Source organism: Rhamphochromis longiceps, linkage group LG22 (genome assembly GCF_057381845.1).
Source record: "Rhamphochromis longiceps isolate RC_006_pf linkage group LG22, R_longiceps_female_GT1.1, whole genome shotgun sequence".
NCBI lineage: Eukaryota > Metazoa > Chordata > Actinopteri > Cichliformes > Cichlidae > Rhamphochromis > Rhamphochromis longiceps.
In genome coordinates, this window is record NC_140577.1 from 18,236,569 (window position 1) to 18,254,034 (window position 17,466).

Consider the following 17,466-nt stretch of genomic DNA (forward strand, 5'->3'; position numbering starts at 1 on the left):
CTCCCTGTAAGTAGACGTGAGCTTTCAGAGGCACAGGTTGTAAAACTCCAGAGGAGTCGGACACCACGCTGCACAGTTTTTGAGCTTTCCTCTGTCTGTCCTACTACATCTCGCTAACATTGTGACGATAATTGTAGGAACAGTAAAACAACTATCAGCTGGCACAATGGCGGTTTATGAATAGATGATTTAACACATAATAAGGATGCAAATTGTAATTTTTTTGTTTTTGTTTTTGTTTTGCAGTGAACACTTATTTGCAGCCAGAAACATTTAAATGCAAGCATTTTACAGTACTGTTATGTAATGACCAAATAAATACTGAAATAAATTTGATCATTTATTATTGTAATCAGGCGGTGTGCATGCATGTGCGTGCCTTTATTTCCTCTGGGCCTCAATAGCTTTTTTTATTTTATTTTTTTTACTTTTTGTCTACTACTCTATATATCTGTTTGTTTTGTCCTCTGGAGGTTATGACCCACACTTTTACTTCCCTCATACTCATCATGAAACTGATGAAAGCTTCTAATCATCATCAATCCTGAACTTTAACCTTTTTTTTATTGTTGTTGTTTGGGTGAGCATACTTAAGACATTTCCACATGTTCACTGATATGATGTGAAAATATTTTTAAGGGTCTATAAATATATTTCTAAATGGTGTTGCTATTAATTTCAGTAATTTTTCAGTATAGTCTTGGAAGTCACCTGTGCCTGACTGAAAGTATGGATCCGCTCCCACCACGTTTGACCTTGAAATTTTGCTATAAATGGTTGCATTTTGTGACCTCTCCTCTTTGAATTGTTGTGGAGTTGGCCTATCCCATGAAGGTCCCCTAGCGGAGGAAAATGGGCCTACAGCGAGAAATTGAAAATAAGGATGAGCGCCATGTCTGATCCTCCGTTTGTGGAATAGAGCGGACGGCGCAGCGAATATTCCCCGGGCTGGCGGTCCCTTCGGGTTTCGGTGGGAATCATGGCCGACAGCGCTGGGATTCAGCAAGGTTCGCCGGCCATCGGAGCCGCGGGCCTGGTTCCGGCCGCTCCTGGAGCCGGAGGCACGGAGGGCTCAGGCGCCGCTAGAGGATCCGCACGTATCGCCGTGAAGAAGGCACAACTACGCTCCTCGCCTCGGCCCAAGAAACTGGAAAAACTCGGAGTGTATTCATCCTGCAAAGTATGCCACATCTGCAAAAGCAGGGCTTTAAAGCGGGGTAGTTTTCGGGGCTCATACTTAAAGTGTGCTGCATTTCCTGGGCTTGGTTGCAATAGTTTTCAAAATGCAAGCACAGCAAAGGAAGCCATTGCCGCACTTGAGTTTCTTGTGTTTTTTCTTTTGCATGCATGAACCAGTTACTAAAGAGGTAATACTAAAAAAATAAAATCCTGACACATTAAGTGTTTTGGAGGGGCTTTTTTTACATCTGGACTTTTCAGCAGGGGCCTTGCAGCTGCAGCCTGTTACAGTATTACTGCTTCTGTCAAGGTGGGGGGTTGGTGAACGTAAACATTGGCTTGACGCTGGTTTTGGGAGTAGCTGGCTGTGTGCACAAGGTCTGGATACGCGTGTGTGTTTGTGTGCGTGTGTGTGGTCGTGCACGAGACCGTCATAGCAGGGGGGGTAAACAGAGAGGAGTTTATTGGGCTTATGCAGCGTATGATCCGCAGAGAGGGACGGGGTCTTTGTTTTGACAGGGTGACAGCTGCTGGCGGGGGCGGAGTTTGTTGTTGTTTCAGGGCGCATGCTCAGAACAGCACCTTCAGCTGATCATGTCCCCGCCCCCTGTTACTGTAGAAAGTCGGGCATAACATCTCTCGTTTAACCTGAGAGAGCCTGGAAAAGCTTTTAAGATATTTATGTAATAAAAAAGCAAAACTTAACAAGTTGAATGGTTTTCCTTAATTGTTCTATGTAATCTGCCCCCATTTATTGCTCATTTGCTGCTTTTAATATCGTCTTTGTGCCTGCTTGTACTCATTTAACCTCTATTTATCGCAGGCTGAAGGAGCCTGTAAGTGTAATGGCTGGAAAAGTCAGAACCCCCCTCCTACACCTCCTCAAACAGAGCAGCAGTCCAACGCAGTCAACCTCCAGGAGCCCTGTCGGAGCTGCTCTCACACTTTGGGTAAGTCGGCATGCCCACCAGAGAAGCTGCATCAGAAAATAATACCAAGAAGGGTAAGCTAGATGAATTTCATTGGCTTATTTCTTCTTTCCAGGTGATCATGTGACCCATCTAGAAAATGTTTCAGAGGAGGAAATGAACAGGCTTCTTGGCATTGTTCTGGATGTGGAGTATCTGTACACGTGCATTCACAAAGAGGAGGATGCTGACACTAAACAAGTCTACTTTTCCCTCTTCAAAGTAATTTTATTGCTTTACACTCGATTTGAAGCAAGGTAGAGTTTTCAGATCTCGCTCGCCTTAAACAAACGCCATCTTTTTCCATTGTCAGCTGCTGAGGAAGTCCATCCTACAGATGGGTAAACCAATGTTAGAAGCACAGGAGAGTCCGCCGTTTGAAAAGCCCAGCATCGAGCAGGTAGAGAAATAAGTCTCCACTGCACAGACTCTTTCATCCTCTGATCTTTATCTTACTTTTGATGTATTTGTTCTTTCTTTTACTCCACGTTTCTGAAATAGGGGGTGAACAATTTTGTCCAGTACAAATTCAGCCACCTGCCATCTAAAGAACGCCAAACCATTATGGAGCTGGCTAAGATGTTTCTCAACCAGATCAACTACTGGCAGTTGGAAACGCCCTCTCAAAGACGCCAAAGGGTGCCCAATGACGACGCAGCTGGATACAAAGTCAACTACACTAGGTAGCAGAGTAGACAGATATCTTGTGCCTGCCTTTCCTGCACCAGTACAGTTACAAGCTGTAAGATAATTATGGGATATGCTTGTTCCAGATGGCTCTGCTACTGCAATGTTCCTCAGTTCTGTGACAGCCTGCCCCGCTACGAGACCACTCAGATCTTTGGGCGGACGCTTTTGCGTTCTGTCTTCACTGTGATGAGGAAACAGCTGCTGGAGCAGGCCAGACAGGAGAAGGACAAGCTCCCTCCTGAGAAACGCACACTCATTCTTACACACTTTCCCAAGTAAGAGATACAGAAGGCTCACATGCAGTTAGCCACACAGGCCTTCAAGTAGCTACACTCTGGGATGTGCTTCACATCCTCAGTATGAAACCAGACCGTAGCCACTTATGTAAAGTTGACTGCTTGTTTTAATATAGTTAAGTAGTTGTTGTGATTTCTCTGCTCAGGTTCTTGTCAATGCTGGAGGAGGAGGTTTACAGTCATAACTCTCCAATCTGGAGCCAAGACTTCTTGGCAGGGGCAGCGGGAGGGCAGATTCCTATCCACACAGGTGACACGCCCTCCCACACACCCTCGCCGAAACGCCTCTCAAGATGACACTTGTTTTTTTTATGAAAAGGTTAAAGCCTATGACTGGATAAATTCAATTTCCTCTGTGGTTTTTTTTTTTTTTTTTTTGTGTAGTTATAAGTGCTGCTTCAGTGGCCAGGCCGCTGTACTACAGCACCAGTCCCGTGTCAGTGGACCCGTCCACCTGCGGCAGTGTCAGTCCTGCCAGGAAGGCAGCTTCTGTACTGGAGCCAAACCCAGGTATTGCTGACAAGCCTGTTATTACTCACGAGGTTTCAGTTAAGCCAACTTATTGCGTAACAGTACAACAACAAAAAGTGTGGACCTGAGTAAAGTCAGCCTTGTTTTACACATTTAAAAGTGGAACGGTTTCTACTTTACAGCGAAATGACTCAAGTCAGCCGTCCTTTAAGATCGTTTCTAGTTTTGGAGATTTTTATGCTTTTAGTGTAACCCTGTTTTAAATGCTGCCTCTAAGATCTGTCATCACATGAAGGTGAAGTAAACCCCAGAGCTGCTTCTAACAAACAAAGTACATATAGGTTTAAAATGAAGACTGAAGATAGTAGACTTCAGATGTCCGTCACTTGTTTACCAACCATACCAACAGTACCACATCACCCCAACAGAGCACTTTGCTCTCAGACTGCAGATTAACTTGTGGGTCCTAGGATATTTAAAAGTAGAATGGGAGGCAGAGGCTTCAGCTTTCAAACATCTCATTCTGTAGAACCAGTTTCCAGGATTTCTGTCTCCACCTGCTTTCTTCTTTTTCCCTCTAACGCCAGTAACAACAGATGGCTGCCTCTCCCACAGCCTGGTTCTGTTGGAGCTTTCTTCCTGCTAAAAGGGAGTTTTTCTATCCCACTGTTGCCAAGTGCTTGCTCAGAGGGGGTCGTCTGATTGTTGGGGTTTTTTCTCTAATATTGTTTTTACCTTACAACATAAAGCCCCTTGAGTAATGAGAGCTTTCCTCTGTGTACACTCCCCAGCTGGAGAAAAGCGTAAACCTTCTGAGCCCCTTTCCCATGAGGAAAACAAGAGACCCAGGGTGGTTGGTGACATCCCCATGGACCTCATCAATGAAGTCATGGCGACTATCGCTGATCCTGCTGCCATTCCAGAGGTAACCCATTATTGTTTAGTCACAGCATGGAGCCCAATTAGTTGGAAGTGAATTTAATCTTCATATGATAAGTATGATAAGTAGTAATTTGGGCTAAAATTCTATCATTTCTATAATTATAGCCCACTTATAAGCTGTTTGTCAGAAACTGTATCCGAGTGCTTGTGAGGCCTGATGATTTCCACTTCCTCTTCTTGTATAACGCTCCCTGTTATGTTATCTTTGCCATGTCGAAAACTTAATCGCGAGCTTCATATGAAATCTGAGCCAATCACTGCGGCGCGGTGTCATCTATGAGTGGGATAAGATAACGGCCCTTTTTACACTGTTGCTGTATGTGACAAAAAGTAAAAGTGAGAAGACACACCAGCGCATATCACTCCAGCTTCTGATACACAGCTGTTTTCTTGAAACCTTTCTGTCAGTCAAGACGTCTCACATCTGTAAATCAAGTGAAGATAAACGGAAATGGCCCGTGCTCTCTTCTTCAGTTGTTTTGGGGTTACTCCTAGTTTATTTTGAAACTGGCATCACCTGCGATGCTTTTCAATCTGACTCAAGTCTTGGATTTTTAAGAGAAATAAGAAGGCACTGCAGATTTGCAAAGGGCAGTTATGTAATCTTCACAGATACCATCCAGACCCACAGCCTCTATCAGATTTTCCAGGCTGACAGTTTATAACAAGAGTAAAAAGAATTAAAGTCATTAGATAATTGTAAATCTTCTCATCCTTCCAGCCTAATCATTTTCCTGTCAGTGTCAGATCTCATGGTAATTGGTCTTAATCTCCTTCCAAGCTGCCATAATGTGTCTGTATAGCACTTCATTTATTTTTTTTAGTCGTAGGTTAATTGTCCCTGCACAAAATGTTCAAGTCCTCTGCACATCACAGCAAATTTTGGACCATGATTTATTTGATACCTTCCTGTCTGTGCAGACTAGCCTGCTATCAGCTCACTCTGCACGTGACGAAGCCGCCCGCCTGGAGGAGCGCAGGGGCGTGATTGAATTCCACGTCATTGGGAACTCCCTAAACCAGAAGCCCAACAAGAGGATCTTGATGTGGCTCGTCGGCCTTCAGAACGTGTTCTCCCATCAGCTTCCCCGCATGCCCAAGGAGTACATCACGCGGCTGGTGTTCGATCCGTGAGTGTAACTCTGCCTCATCGTCCCACCTTAAGTTCAGAGGGTTATAGAGAAGCAGATTCCCTCTGTAAAATTCATCTTTTTTTCTGGTAGGAAACACAAAACGCTGTCCCTGATCAAGGACGGGAGAGTGATCGGAGGGATCTGTTTCCGGATGTTTCCATCGCAAGGCTTCACAGAGATTGTCTTCTGTGCCGTCACCTCCAATGAGCAGGTCAAGGTGAGAGCGTGCCCAGCTTTATTTCTCAGCTTGGTGGGTATTCAGTGATATCTGGATGGCCGGCTCTAACCCTTTCCTGGTCTGACTGTGTGGTTGCAGGGTTATGGAACACATTTGATGAACCACCTGAAAGAATATCACATAAAGCATGAAATCCTCAATTTTCTCACTTACGCTGATGAATACGCCATTGGGTACTTTAAGAAACAGGTAACATTAATAACGGCCATTAGTAACAATAATATAATAAATAGAGGCAGTGCGTGGCAGCTCCAGGATAAATTATTACTTCCTCCTTATCAGGGTTTCTCAAAAGACATAAAGGTTCCCAAGTCCAAGTATGTGGGCTACATCAAGGATTATGAAGGAGCCACACTCATGGGCTGTGAGCTCAACCCCAGCATCCCCTACACAGAGTTCTCTGTCATCATCAAGAAGCAGAAAGAGGTGTGTGGGTGACTTTTAAATGAACTCTTTAATATTTTATTGATCTAAATGCTTCTTTCTGTCCCCTCAACTAAGATTTTTTTCTCATTTGTTGCCTTCAGATAATCAAGAAGCTGATTGAGAGGAAACAGGCTCAGATCAGAAAAGTCTATCCAGGGCTGTCCTGTTTTAAGGATGGAGTCCGGCAGATTCCCATTGAGAGCATTCCTGGCATACGTATGTTATTCTTTTTCAGTGTTGGGTAACCTTGGCTTTTAAAAGTAGCTTGATACATTACAAGATTATTGGCATTAAAAAGTAATGATTGCCATTACAGCATTAATGCTGAGGAAAGTAGGCCACTTACCACATACATCCTGTGCAATTAAGCTGTCCAACTTATTGGTTATATTATCTACTGGGTTTTTATGGGCTTTATCGTACATCTACCTCTATAATCACCATCAACCTTGTTAATTTCCTCGGAGTGACAGGTTAGGCAGAACTAAAAGCTAATTAATCAAATACTTTTCGGATTTAAAGGCTGTTCTCTATGAAATCTGGATGGGTGGTTATTTTCCGTATGTATGGCTACCAGCCAAGGACTAGAGCAGGTTGCACGTGAATGCAAGAATTATGATGAATTTTTTGAATTTGTTTTGTGGCAACAAGACAAGCAGTAATTGCAATGTCACACAAGAAAAACAGTGGTTGGAGACTGCAGGGCAACCAAAATTATTGCACTCAGCTCGCTATGTGCCTGCCTTTGAAGTGGTTGCTTTGAAGAAGGGAACCAGATTGTAAACCACTTCCAGTCAGCTAACATCTCTATAGAAACATTGGTGTGTCAGGACAGTGAGAAATCAGCAATAAGACTGAGTCAGCATCATGTCTGCTATTGCAAAGACTGACTGCAAGTTGTTTAGAGTCTATCTTTTTTCCAATTAAATGGGAATTCGTTGCAGACTTTTGCCAGGTTTAGAGTGCAACACGCTCAACCTCTGCGTAACTAATTGGTCATCCAACTACTTCCAAAAAAAATTCTGCACAATCATTCGCCAGCCAGCATTTTTTTGTGGTTACACGGAAGTTGCTGACCTATTCTTCCTCTAGTGACTAGAGAATGACTCCATTCTGGTGTATGAGTGTAATATTAGTTTATTTATATCAACAGGTGAAACTGGCTGGAAGCCTGTGGGCAAAGGGTAAGATGCTCCACTAATGATTTGGCTAATGTATTCACATTATATATTTGATCATTTTTGTCAACAATGATACAGTCAGACATTGTCTCTGGCCTTCATTTATGACAAAAATTTGCAGGCAATAATAACACGCATGCACATCTGGAAATAGCACTTCGCTAGCCTCAGTTTTATATCGTTTTTTCTACCATTTTTCACTCTTCAGGAAAGAACTGAAAGACCCCGATCAACTGTATAGCACTCTGAAAACTATCCTCCAACATGTGAAGGTGAGGGATAGACACGTATAATGTGGTCTACATCTGACACACACATACACAGACAAACAGTTTTCTTAAAGGACTGCTTTATGTGTTTTAGAGTCACCAGAATGCCTGGCCTTTTATGGAGCCTGTGAAAAAAACAGAAGCACCTGGGTACTACCAAGTCATACGCTTCCCCATGGGTACGTGTGTTAACAAGCACAGTTGTCTTAAAGGGGAGGAGATGAGTTACAGTTTGTGTATTACTAATTGTCTGCACTAGTCATTGCATAGTTGTACATTGTTTTGCGGTACGACAGCAGATCATTTCTAATTAAAGTCCACATCTTTTACTGTTGTTATTCAGCTGGCATTAAAGCATGAACTAAGTGGGGTTTATTTGTTAAATGCTATACTCATCCAACCACTGAAAGGTATCATAATTGAAATTTCACATTTTTACAGACCTCAAGACAATGAGCGAGCGTCTAAAGAGCCGGTACTACACGACACGGAAGCTTTTTATGGCCGACATGCAGCGAATTTTCACAAACTGTCGTGAATACAACCCTCCAGAGAGCGAGTACTACAAGTGTGCGAACCTACTGGAGAAGTTCTTCTACACTAAGATCAAAGAGGCGGGCCTAATTGAGAAGTAAACCAGAGGAAGAGATTTGTCTTCACCTGCACAAGGATGAGGGTGTCCTGGGACAATGAACTATTGTTTTAGACAATGCAAAAGACAAGCAAAGCAAAGGACACGACTACTGATTCTGGAGTAGATAGGTTTCAGAAACATATCTTAATGTAAAAGGTGCAAACGGGTCTTGGATGAACACTTTTGTAATGTTTGATGCTTGCTGGCCTAGACCATAAATCAGTAGCTTAGAATACCCTGAAAGATGGGTCACAAGGGGAAGGCCTGTTTCCGTTTCCAGACAAAAGCATTGTAGTTTTTGTATTTGACCATGTGTCTCAGAGGCCCATGGAAAGAAAAGAAGAGCAGTAGTAAAACATTAAGCAGAGCAGGTGTTGTTTGTGTGCTGAAAGCACTGTATCATGACAGCTGATCAGAGATTAACCACCCATCTTACTTAATCTTTGTTTTCATACTGCCTTTTCTGTGTCTGCCTCCTCCTCTCAGTTGACTCAGGTAGAGATGTCATGAGGAATTGCCGCATGCGCGGTAGATTAGTGTTACCTGTGAGAAAAGGGACTGAGAGTCCAAGTTTTCCTGTCTGTAAAACTCTACTCTTGTGAGCACGCATGACGTTAATGAAGTCAAAGTTTGTCTGTGAAGAGTTCATCCTGCCAAAAGAGGAATACATACTTTAAATTTGTACAGATTTTAATGCACTTATACCCCACTGTACATTTTAAATGTGTATATAACATATATTTTCTTTCCCAGAACTGAAAAAGGACAACAAAAAAAACCCAATCTTTTGCTTTTATCGTGTCACGTAGGGCAATTTGACTATCAAAATGCACTTTTATTTTTCCAAGTATTAGTTAACATGAATGAGAGCATCTCCTTTCCTTTAGAATTTGTTTTACATAGAAATTACACTGTTGACTAAGGACTAATTTAATTATCTAGAGTATATTCTTATTTATGTGCTGTAATTTAGAAGAATGATACTTAAGGCAAGTTCTTAATTTATTATTTCTTATTTTTGTCCGGCAGATGGAGATTGATAACTTTATACTTTGGAGATAAACGAAAAGATTGTGCAATACTATGTACTTTTACTGTTTTGTAAAAAAGGTGTTTGTACTTTTCAAGCTTTAGAAAAAAAAATACCTTTTGTAATGTCTGGAGAGATAATTTCATGCTTTCTACAGTGACATAGCATTAGCCTATTTTATAGACTGAATAAAACAGAAGTGAGGCTAATTGCGTGTGTGCACTTTTTCCTACACAAAGACCTTGCTAGCCTTAATTGGGTTCAGCTGCAAACACAGCTGAGCTTCTCAGGCCCAAAAAAACGAAACAGGGCTTTGATGAGAACCAGACTATAAATGGTTTGCATGGCCAGTGTTCCTTTGCAACTACACAACACTAAAACTGATGTCCAGACCTCATTGAGTTAAGCCCAAATTTGTTGTGTTCAGATACTAACCTGTCACAATGATGTGTAAACGCTTATATGAAGTTTATTATCATACAGTAGAAGAAACATAAGCAGAATTACAAACAAACTTCTTAAAGAATTCATAATAAACAATTTAAAATTGGGAAATGGCAAAATTAGGAAATCTGAGAAGGCTAATACTACATTCACCTAAAGACAAATAACAGAAATGAAAGCTTAAGAGACATAAACATAAAGAAATATATAAAAATTATCACAGTTGTTCTTTATCACAAAGAAATCTCACTGACAGTAATACAAGAAAAAAAAAACTAAATTAAAAATCACTTCAAAGTCAGGCAACAACTTTCAGCGACACCCAACAAAAGACTCATTGTACTTTTCAAACGGCTGATGCACGCTCCTTGAATTCCTTGGATTCTGCACAGACCTCCTGCCAGGCTTCTGCTTGAAAATTGGAGAGCGGAGGAACTGCACATCTGTGAACTTATCTCCCCGCCGAAGTTTCCTATTGAGGAGAAATGTTGAGTTTTCTTGCAGTAACAAAGAAAATAAAAACACAGTAAACCACGTGCAGTAGAGAGCGTTTGTGAGCTTACGCGTGCAACGAGGGCTCCTTGTAGTTGACCGCCATGGTGCAGCGCCGCTTGCGGATAGGAACGGGGGTGGAGCATCGAGAATCAGACGAGCCTCCACAGGAAAATTTACGATGGGCTGCAGGGGACAGATTGGTCACATCACACAGACTCAAGCCCCGCCCTGCTGGCCTTACACCAAGCCCACCTGCAGGAACGTGAAGGAAAACGTGACCCGTGAGAAAGAGGAAAAAGGAAACGGGTAAATTCACACGCATACACCAGTGCAACACAACAAAAAGGTGAATCAGCCAGCCCCTTGTGCTCAAAGATGTTGGCAACAAAAGGTTATTTATCAGAAAGAGAACACTTTCACAGTGATGTGTAAACTGGACATGCAGTTTTGGATTGAATCCTGTAACAGCTTACGTTTCTTGCATGATTTGAGCCTCTTTGGAGTTTGGTGGGGTAAAAGTGGTGGAGCTTCACCGGAGGAATCTCCAAAATTGGACAGGACATTGTCTATTCTCATCATCTCAGCTTCAATCAGAGGGCTGACAGGAAGCAAACAATCATTCTCCATTCCTTCTCCACGAGCCTCTGAAGCACCAGAACAAACAAACACACACACACACACACACACACACACACACACACACACAGTTTAATTACCATTTCATACTTTTTTGTTTATGTTTATTATGTTTTTTGTTTAATTCGTTTTTTAATGGCACAAATTAAACACCTACCTTGATAATTATCATGTTCTATCTTTACAGGGTCAGGGCTGTTAGAATAGCTAAAATCAGGTGACTGATCGAGGCGACCTGCTGCCTCTTCAGAGCCTGTAGTCTTGGGACTTGCCTCTTCATCTCTGAAGACTACAAAAAACAAAATTCAATAAAATACCAGAACGTCTTCAATTATCAAATGTTAAAGAAAAAAAGAGACCAACAACAAATAAAAAATTAAACAAAAGCTGAGATTAAAAACAAATCTAAATGCTTACCAGTGATCTCTGGTTTCGGAGGGATGTTTTCCATCTTTCTGACTGCGCTGGAGAGCCGGCCTCTTCGAGTGGTGATGCCCTTGGTCTTGTTAGGGGAAGCTGGTCTCTGTCTGGTCTTGTGAGGAACATAAAGGCTGTCTTCTGATTCAGAAGATGGAGATGAAGAGCTGGATTCACTGTGCTTGGAAATCACAGGTGAAGTTTCAGCCTGGGCCTGTCCTGTTTCTTGAGCCTCCTCACTCAAGGGTGTAATTCGCTGATTATCCTCAGCCTTGGCCCTGAATGGCGTGATGTGGACGGTCTCTTCACAGTCAAAGTCAAATGTGTCATTAAATCCCAGTGAAGTGTTGAGTTTATTGCCCTGTGCTGGAGGTGCCGTTTTGGCCCGTGTGGCTGATCGGTCCCGACTCTTTGACCTGGTTCTGGGTTTGGTATTCTCCCATGGTTTCTTTAATGGGGCACGCTCTGGTTTGCGCCCTCTCTCGGGTTTTCTTGAAACCTGTTCTGGTTTGGAGGACAGCTGCTGTTGCTGTGTCTGCTTCCTGGCGACCTGTTGTCTGCTTTTTTTGGGTGGCACTGGTTCAGGAGTAGAGTGCTGTAACTCTTCAGCGAAACCTGGATCTGCCATCTCTTGTTCTTCTAATTTTTGCATTTGACTGAGATTTTCACTGTCACTGCGAATAGGACTTGGGATCCAAGACCCAAAGCCAGGAACTGGACCTTCCTCACCCAGAATCCTCTGTTCTTGCAAACGTTCAGACCTCCTCCTGTTTTTATCTGTACGCTGACGCCGCACTCCTACTGTAGATGGCAAGGTCACCTGTTTTTCACACTGAGGATCCCCATTCTTGTTAGAGAGCTGAGGGTCTATGAAGAAACAAACGAACACGCACACACACATTAAATAATTTCAATGTCTTGACTGTAGGATTAAGATAGATGCAAATGTCAGAAGAATAAGATTGAGACAATGTCCAAAGTTACTATATTAAAAGAAAGACCTCCAATAAGTAATATATTTGGTTAATAAGTTAACAGTCATGGATAATACATAACAAAAAATCTGGGATATTGAAGTATTTTTATGCATACCTGCACAAACTGGTGAAGATTCACAGATGATGTGGTCCAGGTTCTGGCTGGTCCGCTTTCTTCTGTAATTTAAGAGGAAGCAAATCTCAATATTTCACTCAGTTTAAGGCATATAACATTTTTTATGTAAGTCATTAAGTTTTAAAACCTTACCTAACTGAATGCATGTTGTGCTTGGCATCAGTAGAAGGTTTAGTCTAAACGAAGCAAATAAATAATTCATACATTTTCTTTTACATTCAAAGTGCAGTGTCTCAAAATAATTCATATGGTCTACTAATAACTTAGGACATTCCTAATTTAAAAAATAAAATTAAAAAAAATCTGACAGCTGACAGTGCGTACCTCTGAAGCATTCGCCTGCAGTGCCTCCTGTTCTTTCAGCTTTCTCTTGAGCAGAAGCAGGTGAAGGAAGAGTGCCTGCTGCTCTCTTTTCAGCTGCAGGATCACTGCATTAGCCTGCCTCACTTTCTCCTTTTCAGCCTGCAAGGCCACAGCCAGCGCCTTGTTGTTCACCTGCACACCCATCAGGATGGTGTGCGTGGAGGTACTTCCTGAGAAAAGAAAAACGGAATCCAGTAAATGTCAGCATCATTATCAGAATATTAACACACCGTCTCACAGTGTGGTATGCTGGCTGCTCAGCTGCTGACAAAAAAGCTCTACTGAAGGCCATTAACACAGCTGTAAACGACAGCTCTCAGCCTGGCCACAATCTGTTTGAGTTGCAGCCCTCAGGCAGACACTCATTAAAAACTTGGGTTTCACAGATTCTATTTCTATTACCACAATTAATTTATATTTACATTCTGTTTATTTATTATACTTATCCCCCATGCCAGAAATCTTCACCTGCAGATTGGAAATCAGCTGACCCAGGAGCTTTATGTTCCAACTACCTTTTTTTAAACAATCTTATAGTGTGTTTCAGTAACTTCATGGATTAGTAAATGCAAGAATGTGGGTTTAACATGGATGCAGCAAACTGGAGAGGCATTCCCAATCTCGTTATTTCAATAACAACAAATTTTTTCTATTCTATTAGGTAACTTTATTGGGGGGTGGGCAGAATTGACAAAAGATTATTTACTTACCACTTGTTTTGTTCATCATCCTTGACCGGCCCCCGCTGGGGGCTGAGGCACTGGCCAGACGTTTGTTCCTCTTCTCCTTCATTTTCTCCTTGATGTCCTCCAGACTTTGCTGGAAGGACTTCTTCTGGGTCCGTTCTCTCACCATGACTCGGGATCGGTTATTACGGCGAAGTTCAGTGTGCAGTTCAAAAGCTTAACGCAGTAGCAAAACGGTATATCGGAGCAAAACAAACGAGGAAGCTAATGTGCGAGCTAGCCGTTAACGTTTGTCAACGCACTTTTCACTAACTGCAGTCTGGCATTGTATTCGAAAACAGCACCAAATGAAACCTACCGGAATAAATATTTAAATCACCAACACAATCCGTTTATATGATACCACTCGAGCAAAAAACACATTTAGCGCTTAAAATGAGGAAACAAAATAATAATTTTTTTAATCGCAGCCTCCTTCCTCCGAGAGTTGCCGTTCGAATTGAGAACTTCGACTGCTGATTGGTAAGAATTTCAGACGACGTCACTTCCTCCGCATGAAACGGCCGTCCGCTAGATGGCGCTAATGTATAATAGAAAACAAACCGCGTTTCCTCGCAGAGGAGACGTAATTTATTTAGTATTCATTATTCGTCTGCATATTCTGCTCCATTGAGACTAAACAGGAGACTACCGCACACAAGTACAATTATCTAATTATAATCCCTGCCGCTTCAAGCTGTCCCTTTTCACCCATATCATCCCTGTCAGCTGGAAACAAAGCAAAGAAAAAAAAACATCCACAACTGGGAAATAGAGCCATAGTAAACGTCTGTTTTTTCACAAGTAGGAATTAGATTAAGACCCATTAAGGATCAGGCTCATTCAACCAAAATGAGCATTTATAGCCTAATTGACTGCTGAAGATAAGAGCATTCAGAGCTCAGTAGCTGCATGTGGATGGAGCTGATAACTGTGTTCATCCTAAACCCTCTGGCAAGCAGTGTTTGAGTCATATTATTTTGAGTTTTTCCTGAAACTGCGGTGGCTTTTTCAGTGTACGATTGTACAGCAGCTAAGAAAGACAGTCAATGATTAGATCAATGTATTTTTTTTATTGAGCTAGCAGGTCTTTTGACAGTCTCTTCCAGTATACAGACTCCTGTCTTCTTCTCTGTGACATGAGGCCCATAATAAGTGCATACCTTTATGCACACTGTCTCTCTCTCACACACACATGCACACATAGAGATCTGCCTCTCTCACAGTCACCCTGCACCCATAAGTACCCATCATTAACCCAGGTTTTGCTCAATAAATGTTCCATAAATACTGGATTACTTGGTATTACACACAGGGGATGTCTTGCTTGGCATGGGATGGGGAGGAAACCTGGACCTTTCTGGCATTGCACTGCAGCTAATTCATTTGGACCTTCTGCAAGTGAGGAGGATGCCAGCCAAGCAAACCGAGACTAGAGCGAAGGTTTGGTAAGGTTTGGGTGTTGTCACTGTCACCCACTAAAAAAAATGACTTCAGAAAAGTTGGCTCAGCTGTAAACAGGCACCTGATATTGGACAAGACCATGGATCATTAACAGTCCTCCGTTTAGCTGACCTTTCTCACAAATGTTTGGTTCTTTGTGAATTCTAAGCGGGATTATTTCAACATTACCTGCATGAGGACATGTAGCAATCAAGTTTAATTACAAACAAAATAAATTACACTTATTTTGAAAGAATGTAGCTGATGCCATTTTAGTGTTGGGGTGGAACTGAGTGAGTGTGTGTAAGCCTTACAGTCCTGTGGTGACTCATTGGTGTTTACTTAAAAGGTGTATTATTCTTGCTAAAAGAAAGCAAATGTTACAGCTGTTGCCTCACAGCAGGGGAAATACTGAGTGGTGTTTGTGCGTGTGTGTGTTTTTTTAGAGAGTCTGACTGCATTAAAGAGCAAAAGAAAAAGAGAGAGAAACGTATAAAGTCAGATGGATAGACAGCCAGAGGGACTCCGCGGGTTTTAGCTCAGCTTGCTTTAATTGGACAAATCCATCACACAGTCTTTTCATGCAGCTCCTCGCTACCCGCATGTCAGCTGCCTGGAGAGAAACTTATTATCACAGGTAGAGGAAAAGGGATAGGAGGAAGTGATTAAAATAAAAATAGAGTGAGTGCTGTGGCTGACTGTGAAATTAGGGTACAATAAAGATAATAAAAAGCAAGACGAGACATCAACACACACGAATAGGTTGCCTTTTTTAGTATAACAGTAGCCAGTAGGAGTCTGTCAACCTTTTGTGACGTAATACGGTTATAAAGAGATCATAAACTCATCTCTGTCCACTCAGATCTCTAGCTCCTACATCCGTGTCCAGACATCCTGACTGGCCAATGAAACCATCATCTGCCTTTCTACCAGATGAAAAGTATTAACTCTAATCTGTGAGCTCGCCTCTACTGGGGCCAAAAATACAAAGTCCCATTTTTTAATATGGAAAATGTGCTTATGGTGCCATAATCACAATTTATGGTAATGAAATCATAACATAGGTTGTGTAATCAAAGCCTAAAATTAAACTTTGTAGAGGTTGTTTTATAGGCCTCAGACTGATCCGATACTGGTGGAGTAGGTGGCCTCTTTCTTTCTTTCTTTCTTTCTTTCTTTCTTTCTTTCTTTCTTTCTTTCTTTCTTTCTTTCTTTCTTTCTTTCTTTCTTTCAGCAATGCAGAAGGATTCCAGCAGTTTTCCTTCTATGGATGCAAAACCAGCTGCTGCACTACTAACAAACATAACTGCAGCAGCACTCCTTCACACTCACATCCCATTGAACACAGACGACAGCAGGACCGGGCCCCAGACACACAATCAGCTCTCAGTGGGTTGCACCTTGGCCATTATGCCTTACAGCCTGCTCTTGAACACCCTGCCGAGACATTAACTTCACAGCCAACATCCGTTCCCTTTACTGATCTGCTGCGCCATGCCATACTGCTGCACTGCCTCCACAGGACCGGAAAGCCTTGCAGGGACCTAACATATCCTGTCTGGGGCTGCAACAGCCACAGATGCATCTTAAGCAAGAGGCCAAATTGAAGGCTTTGTCTGAACTTTTAACTTGTGCTCACTAGATTGCCATGGAGGTATGCTGACCCAGACAGATGGTGCTTATGCTGCAGCGCCCTCTCAGCCTGCTCACCTTTTGTCTGCCCACTCGAGCTGGAGAGACATTGCTCCCACAGGGCAGCTTGCAAAGGTCTTGTGGTGTAGGAGTGCCAGCCTTTAGATGTGCAATACTTTGACTGGATTTAAAGCCCACAGATTGCTGTTAACCACCTGGTCAAATACCATGAGGTCTCTGAACAGGCCTGTCGTAATTCTTTTTTTTATAATAGGTGAAAAAAAGAAAATTCAGATCCCTGAAAATGCCATGTTCAAGTGGGCCAGTCATATCTGTAGTGTTACAGGGTCAGTCTTTTAAATAATGTGATCAGTGTGTGTGTAAGTATTCCCTGCAACACCCCTAAATCTCTTGTTTTACTCTTGGCACTACATGATGTCATAGAGAAGGGCTGCTAACTAACCCTCTGAGTAGAGAGACCACACTCACCTGCTGTTTAAATCTTCTGACTGAGAGGGGCAGCCAATCAATTAAAACTGTGGCCTTAAAGTAATAAGAACTTAAAAAGTTTTGTTTGACATAGCAGGTGAATGAGGTGTGTGCATCCAGAGCTTTTACAACACAAATCAGGATTTTTTATTTTTTATTTTTTTTGATCAAAGTTTCTCTGGTTGAATGCAAGAATTGAAATACGGCGCTAGAAACGAGAACAACAGGTCCACTTTCATGTAGACTGTGCGG

At 42.2% G+C, this 17,466-nt stretch overlaps 2 protein-coding genes across 2 annotated transcripts; one reads left to right on the forward strand and one right to left on the reverse strand.

The window, feature by feature from the left end:
• Positions 1-40: 40 nt before the first annotated feature.
• On the forward strand, positions 41-9,740 carry kat2b (K(lysine) acetyltransferase 2B). Its single transcript, XM_085395144.1, has 18 exons — positions 41-1,180; positions 2,003-2,129; positions 2,224-2,369; positions 2,461-2,547; positions 2,649-2,830; positions 2,921-3,112; positions 3,280-3,383; positions 3,518-3,643; positions 4,396-4,529; positions 5,468-5,676; positions 5,770-5,896; positions 5,996-6,106; positions 6,200-6,343; positions 6,445-6,559; positions 7,497-7,527; positions 7,733-7,796; positions 7,888-7,972; positions 8,235-9,740. The coding sequence occupies exons 1-18, from the start codon at positions 980-982 to the stop codon at positions 8,426-8,428; spliced, it is 2,379 nt and encodes a 792-aa protein (XP_085251270.1). The 5' UTR covers positions 41-979; the 3' UTR covers positions 8,429-9,740.
• Positions 9,741-9,921: 181 nt separating this feature from the next.
• On the reverse strand, positions 9,922-14,112 carry sgo1 (shugoshin 1). Its single transcript, XM_085395145.1, has 9 exons — positions 13,636-14,112; positions 12,887-13,095; positions 12,695-12,738; positions 12,542-12,603; positions 11,450-12,316; positions 11,190-11,321; positions 10,870-11,040; positions 10,465-10,648; positions 9,922-10,373 (listed from the first exon to the last, which is right to left on the reverse strand). The coding sequence occupies exons 1-9, from the start codon at positions 13,778-13,780 to the stop codon at positions 10,214-10,216; spliced, it is 1,974 nt and encodes a 657-aa protein (XP_085251271.1). The 5' UTR covers positions 13,781-14,112; the 3' UTR covers positions 9,922-10,213.
• Between the last annotated feature and the right edge of the window lie 3,354 nt (positions 14,113-17,466).